The sequence below is a fragment of the Notolepis coatsorum genome (genome assembly GCF_963971535.1).
Source record: "Notolepis coatsorum genome assembly, chromosome: 1".
Lineage (NCBI taxonomy): Eukaryota > Metazoa > Chordata > Actinopteri > Aulopiformes > Paralepididae > Notolepis > Notolepis coatsorum.
Window position 1 is genome coordinate 174894937 of NC_140165.1, and position 20977 is coordinate 174915913.

The window sequence follows — 20977 nt, forward strand, 5'->3', positions numbered from 1 at the left end:
TGAGACCCAAAATTCTAGCTGTTGATATTTCTTGATAAATCACATCGAGATATGTAAGAATCCAGACCTTACTGCAAATTTTTTCCGGTTGAAACCATCGTGATGCTATCAGCTTTTTAGCCACTGTGATACCGGATAAAACCAATCTCTTTAGCTGTGGAGGTACTGCATGCTCAAAGACATCATTCAGCAGTAATACAGAGGGGTGTACAGGTATATCCAGAGTTAAGAGATTTGACAATTGCTGGGTCACTTCTTTCCAAAATATCTTAACTGGTGGGCAGTCCCAGTACATGTGCATAAATGTCCCTTCATCCCCATTTGTACATAAGGAGCATTTGGAGTCTTGTTTAAGACCCATTTTGTTCAGTCTTATAGGAGTTAAGTATGTCCTGTGAATATAGTTAAGATTGATTTGTGCGCTCGGGGCACCTTGAGGTGCTTCAGTAGGATAGCATACTTGTACGGTTCGTCAGCTACATCGGACATCATTGTCTCTAAGCACATTCGTAGCTCCGTGTACTGTGCTATGTTCTCGTGGGTGAAGTCCGGAAACGTCGGTGTGCCAATGTATGATGCCATGGATGGCTGGCACATCGGTGAGCGTTGGAAGAGAGGCCTCCTAGGCGAGTCTCCTCTTACGCCTCTTGGTGGGCTGGTACCTGCTGGGTACCATGGCCCGCGTATCCAGGTGCTATTCCTCGGGGCTGGTCGTGCGTCAAGCTCATTCGTGAATTGAGTCGGGGGTCTGTAGCGCAGAGCCGCGGGGGTAGAGCCTGGGCTGTACTGGACCTCCTGGTCCTGTGGAGTACTGTGCTGCTGTCGGGCTTGACTCTCCTCCTCTCCCTCTTCTTCTTCCTCTGGCAGGTCCTCTAGATCCTGTAGTCGTCTATTTAGCCTCTCCGCGGTGTAGACCGTTTCTTACTTGTAGCTGGTCCTCGCGTGGACCGGTCGGGGAAGGAGTTCGGAGGGGGGTATAGGCTCTCTCTGGTGGTCGGGCTCAGGGTCGCTTGATCGGGTAGGGGAGGGTGCCCTTGACCCTTGTCTTGACGAGGCCCTGGAACCCCGTGCGGAGGGAGGGGGTGTCGCCCTGGCGATCAGCTGCTCCATTATCTGCGCTTGTAATCGGTCGCGCTCGGCTTCGCGCTTGGTGAGAGCGATGTCGCGCTCTGCTTCTCTTTGGGCACCGGCAGCGGCGCGCTGGGCTTCGGCGGCGGCGCGCTCTGCTTCGGCCCGGTCTCTTACCATATTCTCTTCCGCCTGAAGGCGTCTAATCTCTAGACGTATACGATCTTCGTCGCTCCGTTGCTGCGCTTGAAGGCGTTCTCTTTCCATGGAAGAATGTTCGCGCTCACTAAGCGTCTGTGCTTGGAGTCGATCGCGCTCTGTTGAGGCTGCTAGGCTGGCGAGGAATGCCTGTGCCAGCATCTTGTCCGCCTCGCTGGGGGAAGACGCTGGTTGAGGTGATCCGCTCCTGGCAGTACTCGTTGGAGATCTGTTCTCCTGTGGCGAGTCCTGGAGATCCATCTCCGGGGTGCTCTCCTCTTCTTGTAGCGGGTAGAGTTCCATCCCTGGAGAGCTGTCTTTATCCAGGAGCTCTCCGGGGACTACTTCTTCGGTCTTGGCGGGGGGTAAAGTCGTGTCAGGTCCCTCCTGGTCCCTACCGTGAGCTTGGTCAGTTACGTTAGAACCCACTAGGGCCTCTATTGGCGGGGTAGCCTGGGCGATAGGGTCGGACATAATTTTACTATCTACTTTTTCCGCGTTTACCGTCTGTAGAAGGCTAGGTAGTATATTGGCAACGTAATCCTCTAAGTACTGAGGTGTCTGCCGTCTACGCTGCGGGCGATCTACTTTAGGAGAACCGTTTTGTGGAGTGTTCATCATAGGCCATGTCAATATTAATACCACTATATTAATATTACACTAGTTACCATCCGGCTCGAAGGACCAATTGTAACTGAGGGGTACAATTCCCTGACTGTATTGATAAGTATGGTATCATTAACCCACTACCGCTTTATGTACTTTAATTACTGGCCATACAGTACACGATATATGAATATGATGAACACTTCCCACAATGAAATCGGTTCCACACAAAGGTATAATCAAGTATTTAATGGAGCAAAGGGTACATAATATACTTTACATTATTCTTTGAATGCACTTGTAAGGCAAAGGAATGTGCGTAGGCAAATCAACAATGAATGTCCATTCTCTGGTTACGCAGGAGGTAATTATACAACCTGAATCTTAGGGAATTATATCTATGGTACACTAGTAATATAGCGGGAGATACTGGAAGGGTCCCCCTGGTTGTAAGCCAGCAGGGGGTAGAAGATCTGTCGGTAGTAGAGAGTCTGGTCAACGATGACTAAGGAGACTCCAGGTACAGGAGCCGGTGCAATAGCCTCTTGATCCACAGACGAATACAGCTGTTCTCCGTAGACTGTAGCTCCACAGTGAAGAAAGCTAGTCGGCCTCAGGCTCTCTGAGGCGCCGACTCGACTTGACTCCTCGCGGGGTAAATCCAACACGTGCAGGCGTCGGCGATTATCCGCTCCATAAATCACAGGACCAAAGCAAATATATTCCAGCCGCAAAGGGCTATGTAGTCGTCGGGTAGATTAATCCAGTGTACATGTCCATACGGTTCTCGTCTAGGTCTCCTCGGGTGAAAGCGCCATGTGGTCAGCCCAGCCTGGATAAGAACTCTAGCTAATACGAGGAAGCGTTGGAGATGCTGGTCACTGTAGAACTTTAACCGCACGATACACTATACACAAATAGACTATTATTGACTTAATAGAAATATGTCGCACTCGACGGTATAGCGCCAAACTCTGACAATTCAGTTATTAATTCGCACGCGGTCTCAATGCTCTATTCTGGGGCCAAACAGGCCATACTTCACCGCACGTTGTATCGTGGGTGAGGCTTCAACTTATTGGTAACTCTTAGACTAAGGGGCTTCTGTATTCACCTGCGCCGTATTTATACGTACGGTGAACAAACTAGTACCAGTCTCATTTCTGTCGCGTATCCCTGGGCAAGGCCGGGCATGTCCAGACACGTCTTGACGGTGACTTTGAACCTGACTCCGGAGGCCGGTCCCTGGCGCCGGTGGACCGCTGTCCAATAGGAGAATGAAATATTATGGTCTGTAGTAGGCTAAAGGGATATTCCGTGTATATGTACAAGGAATATACAAGGGATATCAAACGATATACAAATACTATGCAATATATATCAATAAATAAATATATATATTCGGTTTAATCTGATCCTTTGTAACAGTACTGTACTGGTAATATTATTTATTTGTGTTAACTTCTGAATAAAACAACTTATTAAACACAAGTACATCTTATTGAACATTATTTTGATATTTCATTACCAATTATCATAGCAAAACAGCTTTTTCAAACAGTCTGTAATGCATTTTGGAAACGGGAGATGGGCTCATGGTGTAATGGGCCACCTGGCCTGAGAAACATAAGGAGGAAAGAAAAAGTAAGGACTTACTTCTGGTCATTATTTGGGTAGAACACACATATTTTGAATGCATTCGGCAGATTTTTTATTTTTTGAGCCATTTTAATTCCAGGCTAGCAGATAGATTAATCTAGATTTAAAAAAATTATCTATGCCCACCTCTAATATATATATATATACACTGTAGATAACTATAGCCACACACACAAGTTACACTTATATCAGTTATCTGTAGATAACTATATATATATATATATATATATATATATATATATATATATATATATATATATATATAATAAATAATTGTTCTGGTGCGAACTCCCCCCCCCCCCTCCTCTTGTTGACGCACACACACGCTGCTCGCAGTGCCCTCCCCCTCCCCCTCACAGACCCATCTCATTCACACCGGAGATAGCAAGCGTGCAGCTCCTCTTTTAACATCACTGAAGCATTAAACAATGGCCCAGGAAACTATTCACTTTAGTTTAATACACGAGGCGTTGTCTAACGTTATCTAGCAGAGCTGGCTAGCTACTGATAGCTCATAACATCATTGGCGTTAGTTTTTGCAGCTGTGGCTAACGTTAGCTAGCTGTTGTGCTCACGGAGGAGACAAAACTGGGAACGAGGTTACAATGGAGTGGAGCTAACTAACTGTACAAATCGATGTGATTGGCTGAGACTGTATTTTGTACGGTTGGCTGCCTGGCTGTTGTGGATTCGGGCAGCCAGCTAGCAGCTAACATCAACTCAACGTCAACACTCTGTTGACACTCTGAGCTAGTTTGCCGACAGCAATGTAACAAACAATATGGGGAACCATTATCACCAACACATAGTTGCGTGTGTGAATAATGTTGAGCCACCACAAAAGATGAATCCAAAGTTTAATCCAGTAAGAATAGTACTAGGCTATATTATAACACATCTTTGCAAATAGATTACATTAGCAAAATGCCCTTTTGACATGTAGCCTACATATTCATAATCATGAAAGTTTATTTGGAAGTATTTTATATTCTGTACTTAGTTTGAAAGTGGTCAAACAGTTCCCTCTGTGTGTAATACAGACAGTCTTCACACATTCATAAATAACACTTACAGAAAAGCTTATTGTGCACTGTAATAAGTTTAGTTCAATAAGGGATTATTTTTTATGTACAGAATACCGTGAAAACCGTGGTATTTTTTACCAAGGTTATCGTACCCTCAAAATGTGTAGACATGCCTAGTCTACACTATAGGCTACACTATACTATACTGCCCTGTCAAGGCTAACAGCAGTAACTCGAAAAAAGTCAAAATTGAGTTATGAGTGAAATTGAACTTGTCAATAAATGTTTTATCTTGTGACCAAGTTTCAGATGTTAATGTCGCTCAGTTTTGGAGATATGGGGTTTTAAAAACTGCAGTAACTACAAAATCACACAAAAACCCAGGCAGACCGCAGTAACTTCCAAACTGAGAAAAATGGCTTTAAAGTTTTTTGACTTGCCATCCAAAATGTGTTATAGGTAGATAGATGATAGTACCCAGATTTAACATGTATTAATGAAGTAATCTTTAGGCATACAAAAATATGACGTAATTATTTTAATTAACCCCAAAAAATAAGATACTGCACTCTGCTGCACGATTTCCTTAAATAATTATACAGGTAATATACAGGCAAAGTGCTGTAACTTCAAATACAATGTTGTTTTCCCTCCAGCTTTCATAACTTAACCTAGCCATTTTGAAAATGAAATTTAAGACCTGAATATATTGGAATGATGATGATCCAAATAAAATGGCTAGGTTAAGTTATGAAAGCTGGATGGAAAACAACATTGTATTTGAAGTTACTGCACTTTGCCTGTACATTACCTGTATAATTATTTAAGGAAATCGTGCAGCAGAGTGCAGTATCTGCTTTTTTGGGGTTAATTAAAATAATTACGTCATATTTTTGTATGCCTAAAGATTAATTCATTGTGGTGCAGTGGGCAAGGCGCTCACCACGAATACTGGAGACGCTGGGTTCGCCTGTTCGAGCCCAGCGCTCCACATTGCTTTCAGTTTAGCTGGTCGTCCGTACTAATACACATTGGCCGTATTAGGGGGTGGGAAACTGATGGGTGGGGATCGGGCGTTGTGGACAGTGACTCCTACAGGTCGGTTGGTGCTCCTGGGCAGTAGAATCAGGAAGCGATGGGGGCGGCGCCCCTCCAAAGCGCAGACCCCTGACGCTGAAAGATCGAGCCGCGCAGGTGAAAAGATGCGACTGCTGTTACCTTGAGTATCGGAGGGGACTCGTGCTATGTATGACTTAGTCCACATTGCAGCCGGCTTGTGGGAGGCAAGAAACAGCGTTCGAGACAGGGGAGGGTTGAAATGGATGATACGAAATTGGGATGGGAGAAAAATAGAAAATTTAAATGTAATACATGTTAAATCTGGGTACTATCATCTATCTACCTATAACACATTTTGGATGGCAAGTCAAAAAACTTCAAAGCCATTTTTCTCAGTTTCACTGTTTGGAAGTTACTGCGGTTAGCCTTGACAGGGCAGTATAGTTTAAGGCTACTTTCACTGTTTTACTGCATTACAGTAGTTATATTGTCGTTTTTTTTATAATAAAAAATATATTACATATATATTGTTGGTGCTCCTTACATTTTGGTGGGTGCTCCTACATTTTTGCTGGTGCTCCCAACTTTTTGAAGTTGGGAGCACCAGTGCTACCAAGTAAAAATGTTAATTTCGAGCCCTGGTATAGTAGTAGTAGCAGTAGTTATTGTAGTAGTAGCAGTAGGTATAGTAGTAGTAGTAATACGTACATATTTCATATAGTTCTGGACTCCGTTTTGCTGGAGGTAGGATGGGGCCTGTGTTCTGTAGAACCTCTCTGTTGAGTCCAGGTAGGCCTTCTCAAAGTTGTCTCTGTAGATCTGTAGTTTGTCCTCTGGGTTAGAACATAGATTCACTACAAAGAGATGGAGGAAGAGAGATAACAGGGACAACAATGTCAGAGAGGAAGAAAGATAACAGGCCGTAGGGAAACCAGGCACTCTAGACTAAGTCTGTTTACATACTGTAGTAACAATCAGTCTGTTTACATACTGTAGTAACAATCAGTCTGTTTACATACTGTAGTAACAATCAGTGTGTTTACATACTGTAGTAACAATCAGTCTGTTTGCATACTGTAGTAACAATCATAGTATGTTTACATACTGTAGTAACAATGAAATCTGTTTACATACTGTAGTAACAATCAGTCTGTTTACATACTGTAGTAACAATCATAGTATGTGTACATACTGTAGTAACAATCAGTGTGTTTACATACTGTAGTAACAATCAGTCTGTTTGCATACTGTAGTAACAATCATAGTATGTGTACATACTGTAGTAACAATCAGTCTGTTTACATAATGTAGTAACAATCAGTATGTTTACATACTGTAGTAACAATCAAATCTGTTTACATACTGTAGTAACAATCAGTCTGTTTACATACTGTAGTAACAATCATAGTATGTTTGCATACTGTAGTAACAACTAGTCTGTTTACATACTGTAGTAACAATCAGTCTGTTTACATACTGTAGTAACAATCAGTCTGTTTACATATTGTAGTAACAAGCAGTCTGTTTACATACTGTAGTAACAATCAGTCTGTTTACATACTGTAGTAACAATCATAGTGTATTTACATACTGTAGTAACAATCAGTATGTTTACATACTGTAGTAACAATCATAGTCTGTTTACATACTGTAGTAACAATCAGTCTGTTTACATACTGTAGTAACAATCATAGTGTTTACATACTGTAGTAACAATCATAGTGTATTTACATACTGTAGTACCAATCAGTATGTTTACATACTGTAGTAACAATCAGTGTGTGTACATACTGTAGTAACAATCAGTCTGTTTACATACTGTAGTAACAATCAGTCTGTTTACATACTGTAGTAACAATCAGTGGGTTTACATACTGTAGTAACAATCAGTCTGTTTACATAATGTAGTAACAATCATAGTATGTTTACATACTGTAGTAACAATCAGTGTGTTTACATACTGTAGTAACAATCAGTCTGTTTACATAATGTAGTAACAATCAGTCTGTTTACATACTGTAGTAACAATCAGTCTGTTTACATACTGTAGTAACAATCAGTGTGTTTACATACTGTAGTAACAATCAGTCTGTTTACATACTGTAGTAACAACCATAGTCTGTTTACATACTGTAGTAACAATCAGTCTGTTTACATACTGTAGTAACAATCAGTCTTTTTACATACTGTAGTAACAATCAGTCTGTTTACATACTGTAGTAACAATCAGTCTGTTTACATACTGTAGTAACAATCATAGTATGTTTACAGACTGTAGTAACAATCAAGTCTGTTTACATACTGTAGTAACAATCAGTCTGTTTACATACTGTAGTAACAATCAGTCTGTTTACATACTGTAGTAACAAGCAGTGTGTTTACATACTGTAGTAACAATCAGTCTGTTTACATACTGTAGTAACAATCAGTCTGTTTACACACTGTAGTAACAATCAGTCTGTTTACATACTGTAGTAACAATCAGTCTGTTTACATACTGTAGTAACAATCAGTGTTTACATACTGTAGTAACAAGCATAGTCTGTTTACATACTGTAGTAACAATCATAGTGTGTTTACATACTGTAGTAACAATCATAGTGTGTTTACATGCTGTAGTAACAATCAGTATGTTTACATACTGTAGTAACAATCAGTGTGTTTACATACTGTAGTAACAATCAGTCTGTTTACATACTGTAGTAACAATCAGTCTGTTTACATACTGTAGTAACAATCAGTGTGTTTACATACTGTAGTAACAATCAGTCTGTTTACATACTGTAGTAACAACCATAGTCTGTTTACATACTGTAGTAACAATCAGTCTGTTTACATACTGTAGTAACAATCAGTCTTTTTACATACTGTAGTAACAATCAGTCTGTTTACATACTGTAGTAACAATCAGTCTGTTTACATACTGTAGTAACAATCATAGTATGTTTACAGACTGTAGTAACAATCAAGTCTGTTTACATACTGTAGTAACAATCAGTCTGTTTACATACTGTAGTAACAATCAGTCTGTTTACATAATGTAGTAACAAGCAGTGTGTTTACATACTGTAGTAACAATCAGTCTGTTTACATACTGTAGTAACAATCAGTCTGTTTACACACTGTAGTAACAATCAGTCTGTTTACATACTGTAGTAACAATCAGTCAGTTTACATACTGTAGTAACAATCAGTGTGTTTACATACTGTAGTAACAAGCATAGTCTGTTTACATACTGTAGTAACAATCATAGTCTGTTTACATACTATAGTAACAATCAGTGTGTTTACATACTGTAGTAACAATCAGTGTGTTTACATACTGTAGTAACAATCAGTCTGTTTACATACTGTAGTAACAATCAGTGTTTACATACTGTAGTAACAATCAGTCTGTTTACATACTGTAGTAACAATCAGTCTGTTTACATACTGTAGTAACAATCATAGTGTTTACATACTGTAGTAACAATCAGTCTGTTTACATACTGTAGTAACAATCAGTCTGTTTACATACTGTAGTAACAATCAGTCTGTTTACATACTGTAGTAACAATCAGTGTGTTTACATACTGTAGTAGCAATCAGTGTGTTTACATACTGTAGTAACAATCAGTCTGTTTACATACTGTAGTAACAATCATAGTATGTTTACATACTGTAGTAACAATCATAGTCCGTTTACATAATGTAGTAACAATCATAGTCCGTTTACATACTGTAGTAACAATCATAGTCCGTTTACACACTGTAGTAACAATCAGTCTGTTTACATACTGTAGTAACAATCAGTCTGTTTACATACTGTAGTAACAATAAGTGTGTTTACATACTGTAGTAACAATCAGTCTGTTTACATACTGTAGTAACAATCATAGTGTGTTTACATACTGTAGTAACAATCAGTCTGTTTACATACTGTAGTGACAATCAGTCTGTTTACATACTGTAGTAACAATCAGTGTGTTTACATACTGTAGTAACAATCAGTGTGTTTACATACTGTAGTAACAATCAGTGTGTTTACATACTGTAGTAACAATCAGTGTGTTTACATACTGTAGTAACAAGCAGTGTGGTTACATACTGTAGTAACAATCATAATGTGTTTACATACTGTAGTAACAATCAGTCTGTTTACATACTGTAGTAACAATCATAGTCTGTTTACATACTGTAGTAACAATCAGTCTGTTTACATACTGTAGTAACAATCAGTCTGTTTACATACTGTAGTAACAATCAGTCTGTTTACATACTGTAGTAACAATCAGTCTGTTTACATACTGTAGTAACAATCAGTCTGTTTACATACTGTAGTAACAATCAGTCTGTTTACATACTGTAGTAACAATCAGTGTGTTTACATACTGTAGTAACAATCAGTCTGTTTACATGCTGTAGTAACAATCAGTGTGTTTACATACTGTAGTAACAATCAGTCTGTTTACATAATGTAGTAACAATCAGTCTGTTTACATACTGTAGTAACAATCAGTCTGTTTACATACTGTAGTAACAATCAGTGTGTTTACATACTGTAGTAACAATCAGTCTGTTTACATACTGTAGTAACAATCAGTGTGTTTACATACTGTAGTAACAATCAGTCTGTTTACATACTGTAGTAACAATCAGTCTTTTTACATACTGTAGTAACAATCAGTCTGTTTACATACTGTAATAACAATCAGTCTGTTTACATACTGTAGTAACAATCATAGTATGTTTACAGACTGTAGTAACAATCAAGTCTGTTTACATACTGTAGTAACAATCAGTCTGTTTACATACTGTAGTAACAAGCAGTGTGTTTACATACTGTAGTAACAATCAGTCTGTTTACATACTGTAGTAACAATCAGTCTGTTTACACACTGTAGTAACAATCAGTCTGTTTACATACTGTAGTAACAATCAGTCTGTTTACATACTGTAGTAACAATCAGTGTGTTTACATACTGTAGTAACAAGCATAGTCTGTTTACATACTGTAGTAACAATCATATTGTGTTTACATACTGTAGTAACAATCATAGTGTGTTTACATACTGTAGTAACAATCAGTATGTTTACATACTGTAGTAACAATCAGTGTGTTTACATACTGTAGTAACAATCAGTCTGTTTACATACTGTAGTAACAATCAGTCTGTTTACATACTGTAGTAACAATCAGTGTGTTTACATACTGTAGTAACAATCAGTCTGTTTACATACTGTAGTAACAACCATAGTCTGTTTACATACTGTAGTAACAATCAGTCTGTTTACATACTGTAGTAACAATCAGTCTTTTTACATACTGTAGTAACAATCAGTCTGTTTACATACTGTAGTAACAATCAGTCTGTTTACATACTGTAGTAACAATCATAGTATGTTTACAGACTGTAGTAACAATCAAGTCTGTTTACATACTGTAGTAACAATCAGTCTGTTTACATACTGTAGTAACAATCAGTCTGTTTACATACTGTAGTAACAAGCAGTGTGTTTACATACTGTAGTAACAATCAGTCTGTTTACATACTGTAGTAACAATCAGTCTGTTTACACACTGTAGTAACAATCAGTCTGTTTACATACTGTAGTAACAATCAGTCTGTTTACATACTGTAGTAACAATCAGTGTGTTTACATACTGTAGTAACAAGCATAGTCTGTTTACATACTGTAGTAACAATCATAGTCTGTTTACATACTATAGTAACAATCAGTGTGTTTACATACTGTAGTAACAATCAGTGTGTTTACATACTGTAGTAACAATCAGTCTGTTTACATACTGTAGTAACAATCAGTGTTTACATACTGTAGTAACAATCAGTCTGTTTACATACTGTAGTAACAATCAGTCTGTTTACATACTGTAGTAACAATCATAGTGTTTACATACTGTAGTAACAATCAGTCTGTTTACATACTGTAGTAACAATCATAGTGTTTACATACTGTAGTAACAATCAGTCTGTTTACATACTGTAGTAACAATCAGTGTGTTTACATACTGTAGTAGCAATCAGTGTGTTTACATACTGTAGTAACAATCAGTCTGTTTACATACTGTAGTAACAATCAGTCTGTTTACATACTGTAGTAACAATCATAGTATGTTTACATACTGTAGTAACAATCATAGTCCGTTTACATACTGTAGTAACAATCATAGTCCGTTTACATACTGTAGTAACAATCATAGTCCGTTTACACACTGTAGTAACAATCAGTCTGTTTACATACTGTAGTAACAATCAGTGTTTACATACTGTAGTAACAATCAGTGTGTTTACATACTGTAGTAACAATCAGTCTGTTTACATACTGTAGTAACAATCAGTGTGTTTACATACTGTAGTAACAATCAGTCTGTTTACATACTGTAGTAACAATCATAGTCTGTTTACATACTGTAGTAACAATCAGTCTGTTTACATACTGTAGTAACAATCAGTCTGTTTACATACTGTAGTAACAATCAGTGTGTTTACATAATGTAGTAACAATCAGTCTGTTTACATACTGTAGTAACAATCAGTGTGTTTACATACTGTAGTAACAATCAGTCTGTTTACATACTGTAGTAACAATCAGTCTGTTTACATACTGTAATAACAATCAGTGTGTTTACATACTGTAGTACCAATCAGTCTGTTTACATACTGTAATAACAATCAGTCTGTTTACATACTGTAGTAACAAGCATAGTCTGTTTACATACTGTAGTAACAATCAGTCTGTTTACATACTGTAATAACAATCAGTGTGTTTACATACTGTAGTAACAAGCATAGTCTGTTTACATACTGTAGTAACAATCATAGTGTGTTTACATACTGTAGTAACAATCAGTCTGTTTACATACTGTAGTAACAATCAGTCTGTTTACATACTGTAGTAACAATCATCGTGTGTTTACATACTGTAGTAACACAATCAGTCTGTTTACATACTGTAGTAACAATCAGTCTGTTTACATACTGTAGTAACAATCATAGTGTTTACATACTGTAGTAACAATCAGTCTGTTTACATACTGTAGTAACAATCATAGTGTTTACATACTGTAGTAACAATCAGTCTGTTTACATACTGTAGTACCAATCAGTGTGTTTACATACTGTAGTAGCAATCAGTGTGTTTACATACTGTAGTAACAATCAGTCTGTTTACATACTGTAGTAACAATCAGTCTGTTTACATACTGTAGTAACAATCATAGTATGTTTACATACTGTAGTAACAATCATAGTCCGTTTACATACTGTAGTAACAATCATAGTCCGTTTACATACTGTAGTAACAATCATAGTCCGTTTACACACTGTAGTAACAATCAGTCTGTTTACATACTGTAGTAACAATCAGTGTTTACATACTGTAGTAACAATCAGTGTGTTTACATACTGTAGTAACAATCAGTCTGTTTACATACTGTAGTAACAATCAGTGTGTTTACATACTGTAGTAACAATCAGTCTGTTTACATACTGTAGTAACAATCATAGTCTGTTTACATACTGTAGTAACAATCAGTCTGTTTACATACTGTAGTAACAATCAGTCTGTTTACATACTGTAGTAACAATCAGTGTGTTTACATAATGTAGTAACAATCAGTCTGTTTACATACTGTAGTAACAATCAGTGTGTTTACATACTGTAGTAACAATCAGTCTGTTTACATACTGTAGTAACAATCAGTCTGTTTACATACTGTAATAACAATCAGTGTGTTTACATACTGTAGTACCAATCAGTCTGTTTACATACTGTAATAACAATCAGTCTGTTTACATACTGTAGTAACAAGCATAGTCTGTTTACATACTGTAGTAACAATCAGTCTGTTTACATACTGTAATAACAATCAGTGTGTTTACATACTGTAGTAACAAGCATAGTCTGTTTACATACTGTAGTAACAATCATAGTGTGTTTACATACTGTAGTAACAATCAGTCTGTTTACATACTGTAGTAACAATCAGTCTGTTTACATACTGTAGTAACAATCATCGTGTGTTTACATACTGTAGTAACACAATCAGTCTGTTTACATACTGTAGTAACAATCAGTCTGTTTACATACTGTAGTAACAATCAGTCTGTTTACATACTGTAGTAACAATAAGTGTGTTTACATACTGTAGTAACAATCAGTCTGTTTACATACTGTAGTAACAATCATAGTGTGTTTACATACTGTAGTAACAATCATAGTCTGTTTACATACTGTAGTAACAATCAGTCTGTTTACATACTGTAGTAACAATCAGTCTGTTTACATACTGTAGTAACAATCAGTGTGTTTACATAATGTAGTAACAATCAGTCTGTTTACATACTGTAGTAACAATCAGTGTGTTTACATACTGTAGTAACAATCAGTCTGTTTACATACTGTAGTAACAATCAGTCTGTTTACATACTGTAATAACAATCAGTGTGTTTACATACTGTAGTACCAATCAGTCTGTTTACATACTGTAATAACAATCAGTCTGTTTACATACTGTAGTAACAAGCATAGTCTGTTTACATACTGTAGTAACAATCAGTCTGTTTACATACTGTAATAACAATCAGTGTGTTTACATACTGTAGTAACAAGCATAGTCTGTTTACATACTGTAGTAACAATCATAGTCTGTTTACATACTGTAGTAACAATCAGTCTGTTTACATACTGTAATAACAATCAGTCTGTTTACATACTGTAGTAACAATCAGTCTGTTTACATACTGTAGTAACAATCAGTCTGTTTACATACTGTAGTAACAATAAGTGTGTTTACATACTGTAGTAACAATCAGTCTGTTTACATACTGTAGTAACAATCATAGTGTGTTTACATACTGTAGTAACAATCAGTCTGTTTACATACTGTAGTGACAATCAGTCTGTTTACATACTGTAGTAACAATCAGTGTGTTTACATACTGTAGTAACAATCAGTGTGTTTACATACTGTAGTAACAATCAGTGTGTTTACATACTGTAGTAACAAGCAGTGTGGTTACATACTGTAGTAACATCATAGTGTGTTTACATACTGTAGTAACAATCAGTCTGTTTACATACTGTAGTAACAATCATAGTCTGTTTACATACTGTAGTAACAATCAGTCTGTTTACATACTGTAGTAACAATCAGTCTGTTTACATACTGTAGTAACAATCAGTCTGTTTACATACTGTAGTAACAATCAGTCTGTTTACATACTGTAGTAACAATCAGTCTGTTTACATACTGTAGTAACAATCAGTCTGTTTACATACTGTAGTAACAATCAGTCTGTTTACATACTGTAGTAACAATCAGTCTGTTTACATACTGTAGTAACAATCAGTTACACATGGACACAGTAAGACTCTCGTACTCCTATGACCAGCTGAGACAGGGTCAGAGGTCAGACTCACCGTAGGACTCTCGTACTCCTATGACCAGCTGAGACAGGGTCAGAGGTCAGACTCACCGTAGGACTCTCGTACTCCTATGACCAGCTGAGACAGGGTCAGAGGTCAGACTCACCGTAGGACTCTCGTACTCCTATGACCAGCTGGGAGTCGAAGGCCTCCCCCAGTCGCTCTGCGTGCACCAGCTTCATGGCGCTGTCCTGCAAACGACTCTTTATGTTGGAGAAGATCGACTCGTTCCACGTGTCCAACATCAGCTACACGGACAAGACACAGTGAGAGTCACACAGAGAGACACAGAGACGGCAGGAGAAAGAGAGAAAGAGAGAGAGAAAGAGAGAAAGAGAGAGAGAGACACAGAGACAGCAGGAGAAAGAGAGAGAGAGACACAGAGACAGCAGGAGAAAGAGAGAGAGAGAGAGACAGAGACAGAGACAGCAGGAGAAAGAGACAGAGAGAAAGACAGAGAAAGAGAGAGAAAGACATTTACAGATTAGATTTCATTCACGGTTTTTGCTGCACGCCTGGTGATACTAAATCCAGATTGAACTCTGCCATTGGAAAGAGGAGATTTGGCCCGATCCATAGATGTGCAACATGGCTATAATAAGGTCATTTATAGGCCTGATATTCTATAATCATATTTCAAATGGCATGTGTCCGGATGGCAGAATTCAGTACTGTATCTACCAGGGTTCGAAATTAACGGGGGCTTGGGGCATAATGCCCTTGAAAATGGATAAAATGCCCTCGAAAATCAGTTAAGGGGGGCACTTAATGCCCCCGACAGTTTACTAATTATATATATATATTTATCGGGTAATGGAGCGTCTGTGTATCGTATACGGTTCAGATGACGCGCAAATAAAAAAAATCATTTGGCGGAGCCGGTGTTCTGCACTGGCTGCAGCAGCAGCAGCCAGGTGCTAGTCAGTTTGTGTAAAAATGGCACGCACAATATAAATCAATCTTCATTACGACTTTAAAAACATAGCCATTAACATTACATAGGCCTACACACATCTTGCCATAGCGTTAGCAGTTTGTACAATGTTTGTAGCTGTTAGCTAGCTAGCCCTTCACAACAACAGCTAACACCGTAGCTACTAGCTACTGTAGCAGAGGAGGAAATGGGAGTCTGAGAGGCGGGGTGTTTAAAGACAATGATAGGCGTTTATTCAACATCCAAGAAGGCTAACATACAACTGTGTTTTACTAACTCCAACCGGGACTATTGCCGCTTTCGCGCTGCTTGTTGACGTTATGAACTGCTCCTAACGTGACCGGAGCTGAAGGTGGCGGTGCCACACGCTAAAATGTCCGTGGGGACCCGGCGCCAACCCATAGATAGTTCCAACTCACCGAATTACGTAATCCACCACAGTTGCACTCAATATTTAAATAATGTTAGTCTAAATATATGTAGACAGAAACACAATAATTTCAAGCAGAAAACGAATCTTTCCATTAAGAACTGACAAGCAGGGAATTTAAACATGGTTGACATTGTTTTTGTGTGTTTATATTAATTAAAGAAAGGAAAGTCTAGTGCTGGCTGAGCATATTGTTTGTTTGCACTAAATTAATACTTTGACAAATGTAGCCTATATTTTTCAGTCAGTTCGGTCTTTGTGTGCCAAACATTATTTAAGGCTGTAAACACTGTAAACCTTTTATTTTATTTTTAATAAATGAGAAACATGTTTAGATTTGAGTGTTATAGAAAAAGAAAGCAATACGCTTGGACCAGCACTCACAGATTTTGGTATATTTAATGGCAGCCTGAAACAAACATGTTTCGGAACGATTATGTTCCGAAACATGTTTGTTTCAGGCTGCCATTAAATATACCAAAATCTGTGAGTGCTGGTCCAAGCGTATTGCTTTCTTTTTCTATTATACTCGACGGGATTTCAGCACCCAGTGTTATAATTTGTGAGCGCAGTCTATCTTGACTTTTAGATTTGAGTGTTACATTTTTTTTAATAAAAATTAACGTATATCGAACTGAAAACCGTGACCCCAAATTCGTGATATGAACCAAACCGTCCATTTTGTGAACCGTCCCACCCCTACCGTTTATCATAAAAATTCAGTGCCCCCGAAATACAAAAAAAAGCCCCCGAAAATCAATTAAGGGGGGCAAAAAAAGCCCTTGAAAAAAAAAGTTAATTTCTAACCCTGGTATCTACAAAACCTTCTGTTTAATCATCTTCCCTTTATTCATTTGCTTGGATTTTTTGTGCAAGTGAAAGGGTTGCTGAATGAGCTCAGTGGCAATTTTTCATGTCTGGTAAATGTTAGCATGGTATTATTCACCGTCAAAGATAAAATAAAAAAAATATCCAAAAAAAAATGTATATTCTCTTTTGGTTCATTACAATTTACTCAAGCCTAGTAACAGACACTGGGAATACATTCCCTGAGATTAGGGATGCTCGATATTGGCTTTTTTACCGATACCAATATACCGATATTGTCCAACTCTTAATTTCCGATACCGATATCAACCGATATCAACCGATACCGATATATGCAGGGTCCCCCCCCCCCCCAAAAATGGAATAATTTCAGGTAATTAACATTACATATCTCTTGTTGTGGAATTAACACAACATTATGCAAATAAAATCAGAATTTGTTCTTACTTGCTTGCCTGGGTAAATAAAGGTTATAGAAATGTAAAAATCTTTTTTTTTTAAACCGATACCGATACATTTTAATGCCGATATCGGCCGATAATATCGGACATCCCTACCTGAGATCCATAGATGTCCCTAGATACCAATACATGCAAATGGACCTTGTAGAAGTGGAGCAATCTTCCATTTACTTAGGTATGTATTGTTAGGCGGATTTTCAAGGCTCAACAAGTTAAGACACAGTGCTTGTGATCAATAAGACGCCTTGACGTCACAAGCAGCCGTCTCCGTGAAGGAGCTCACCTTGCGCACAATGCTGTCCTCCACGTTGGTCTTCTTGTTGCTGCCCTGCTTGCCCATTAGGGTGATCTCCAGCTGGCAGAAGGGCTTGGGCAGGATGTCGCACTGGGTGAAGAACTTCCTCCACTCCACGATGTAGGCCTTCAGCAGGGCCGTGTCGTCCTGGTGACTCAGCACCCGCTGCCATGGCAACGCACAACTTTAGAATGGCACTAGTAGTAATAATAATAACAACTTTATTTGTATAGCACTTTTCACAGAAATTGCAGTTCAAAGTGCTTCACAAGTAGTAAAAAATACAGGCATACGCGAGCATAAAAAAGATAGAGGTAGGGAGGTAAGGTAAATCACAGTTTTTCACATTAGGATCTAGCATCCCAATAGGCCGCTCTGTTTACGGCAGGGCTGTACCGAATAGTTTGAAGCTTCGAAGCTTCATTCATAACCTTGCAAAAGAGATCTTGTATCTCAATGGGACTTCCTGGTTAAATAAAGGTTAAATAAAAAATAACGTTGACGTTCAAATTCTAAATCAACATTAGAATTAAAAAGAAAAAATGTATGTGTCTATTCATTCTGTTTAAACCAATGGGGTTTTTCACTTTGGCGACCTCTAGCGGCTCGGGTGTGCATATTTTTTAATACAATATATATATCGAATTAAAGCCATATTTGTTGACTGTCGATTGCTGTTTCAGGCGACAAAATCCGTTGAGAGGTTCTCAAGTTACATGCCGATATGTGAGGCGTGCGCCAGAGTCTTTAGCAGACTTTATATTTTTTCTAATACCACTCCCGACTTCCGAGGCTCTAGCTCCGTCAATCATTTGGCGATCTCGAATATTATTGGACAGGATTGTAACCAATGAGTGTGGCTTTCCAATGGTACCCCACGTGGGGATCTTGAAGTCTATGAGAAAATGGAAACCTGCAGACCTTTTTCTTTTCTCATATTTTACCAAAATTGCTCTATATCACTCAATTCTGAACGGATTTTTATGAAATTTGGACATGTACTACACAAGACTTCAGGCTATGGGCCCAGGGTGTTTTTTAAGCCATACCTTTTTTGGGAAATACTACTTCTGGACTACTAACTAACTACTACAGAAAAACATGAGTAACAAGTTTTTCTACAACTCAAGTTCAGACATAATGTTACTCTATTTCATTAGCACTAAAAGTGAATTATCTTTATCAGAAACTTCAGAATGTCATCTTTCAAAAGAGACCAGGCTCATGCATGTGCTATAAGTATAAGGTATAGTATTTTGGTTTGCAAAGAAAGTATGCAGTCCTCAAGTTCAAGTAAAAAAAGAAAAAAAAAATTGGGGGCGCCAGTTAAGAGGTTAACCACCAGACTGACTTATATCATCCCAGATAAGGTACAGACCCTCACCTGCACCTTGTGTGTATACTGTTTATTTTTCTCATAATTCTATATTCAGAGTTAACTATATTGTTTACTATGGCTGTCTTAAATACTTCGAAGCTTCGTTCGATGGGCATGGGATTCGAATATGAAAATAAAATTTTATTATGTAAAATAAAACAATAATAATATTTTTGAAAATTTTTTTTTTTATTTTTTATTTTGCAAAATCAACTCTGCCTCTCTTTGTTAATTACAACAATCAATGCTGTTTGTTATTTAAGACGAGGCCGGACTCGGCACCGACAGATCTGTGTTCATTGTGCTGCTTTTATAAAGCCTCAAATGACGGCTTACAATATTTCATGGAAGCAAAGTGTTTAGTTTGTCTAAGATTTAAAAAGGTTTAAACTTTACAGCACTGACAAAGTTGAACAAAGTGCTGTACAAGTCCCACAACATAAAAAAATATATATAAAAAAATAAAAATAACAAAAAATATATATATTTCTTTTTTTCTTCGCAGCTTCGAATTAAAATCAAATCTCGGCCCTGAAGCTTCGAATTCCACAAAAGTAATCGAAGGTCAGCCCTATTGTTTACACTGTTTATTTGTCTCATATTTTATATTCAGATTTAATTGTATTGCCTATTAATGTATGTCTTTCTTCTACCACCCTGCCCAGAGCTGTGCCCCCCTTATCTTCTACCACCCTGCCCAGAGCTGTGCCCCCCTCATCTTCTACCACCCTGCCCAGACCTGTGCCCCCCTTATCTTCTACCACCCTGCCCAGAGCTGTGCCCCCCTTATCTTCTACCACCCTGCCCAGACCTGTGCCCCCCTTATCTTCTACCACCCTGCCCAGACCTGTGCCCCCCTCATCTTCTACCACCCTGCCCAGAGCTGTGCCCCCCTTATCTTCTATCACCCTGCCCAGACCTGTGCCCCCCTTATCTTCTACCACCCTGCCCAGACCTGTGCCCCCCTTATCTTCTACCACCCTGCCCAGACCTGTGCCCCCCTTATCTTCTACCACCCTGCCCAGAGCTGTGCCCCCCTTATCTTCTACCACCCTGCCCAGACCTGTGCCGCCCTTATCTTCTGTCACCTGGCACACACACACACTGTCACCTGGCACACACACACACACTGTCACCTGGCACACACACACACTGTCACCTGGCACACACACACACACTGTCACCTGGCACACACACACACACACACACACACACACTGTCACCTGGCACACACACACACACTGTCACCTGGCACACACACACACACACTGTCACCTGGCACACACACACACCGTCACCTGGCACACACACACACTGTCACCTGGCTGGCACACACACACACTGTCACCTGGCACACACACACACACACTGTCACCTGGCACACACACACACTGTCACCTGGCACACACACACACACTGTCACCTGGCACACACACACACTGTCACCTGGCTGGCACACACACACTGTCACCTGGCACACACACACACACACTGTCACCTGGCACACACACACACACAATGTCACCTGGCTGGCACACACACACTGTCACCTGGCACACACACACACACACTGTCACCTGGCTGGCACACACACACTGTCACCTGGC

At 38.7% G+C, this 20977-nt stretch overlaps 1 protein-coding gene across 1 annotated transcript in view; it reads right to left on the reverse strand.

Moving 5' to 3' along the window:
• The window catches only part of LOC311223498 (cullin-5-like), a 94474-nt gene that overhangs the window by 65314 nt on the left and 8183 nt on the right, over positions 1-20977 (reverse strand). Inside the window, exons 4-6 of the mRNA XM_084308282.1 lie at positions 17981-18157; positions 15151-15292; positions 6324-6469 (exon numbers count right to left, since the gene is read on the reverse strand). Of these exons, the coding sequence (XP_084164408.1) occupies positions 6324-6469; positions 15151-15292; positions 17981-18157 (465 nt within the window). The remainder of the gene's footprint in view (positions 1-6323; positions 6470-15150; positions 15293-17980; positions 18158-20977) is intronic.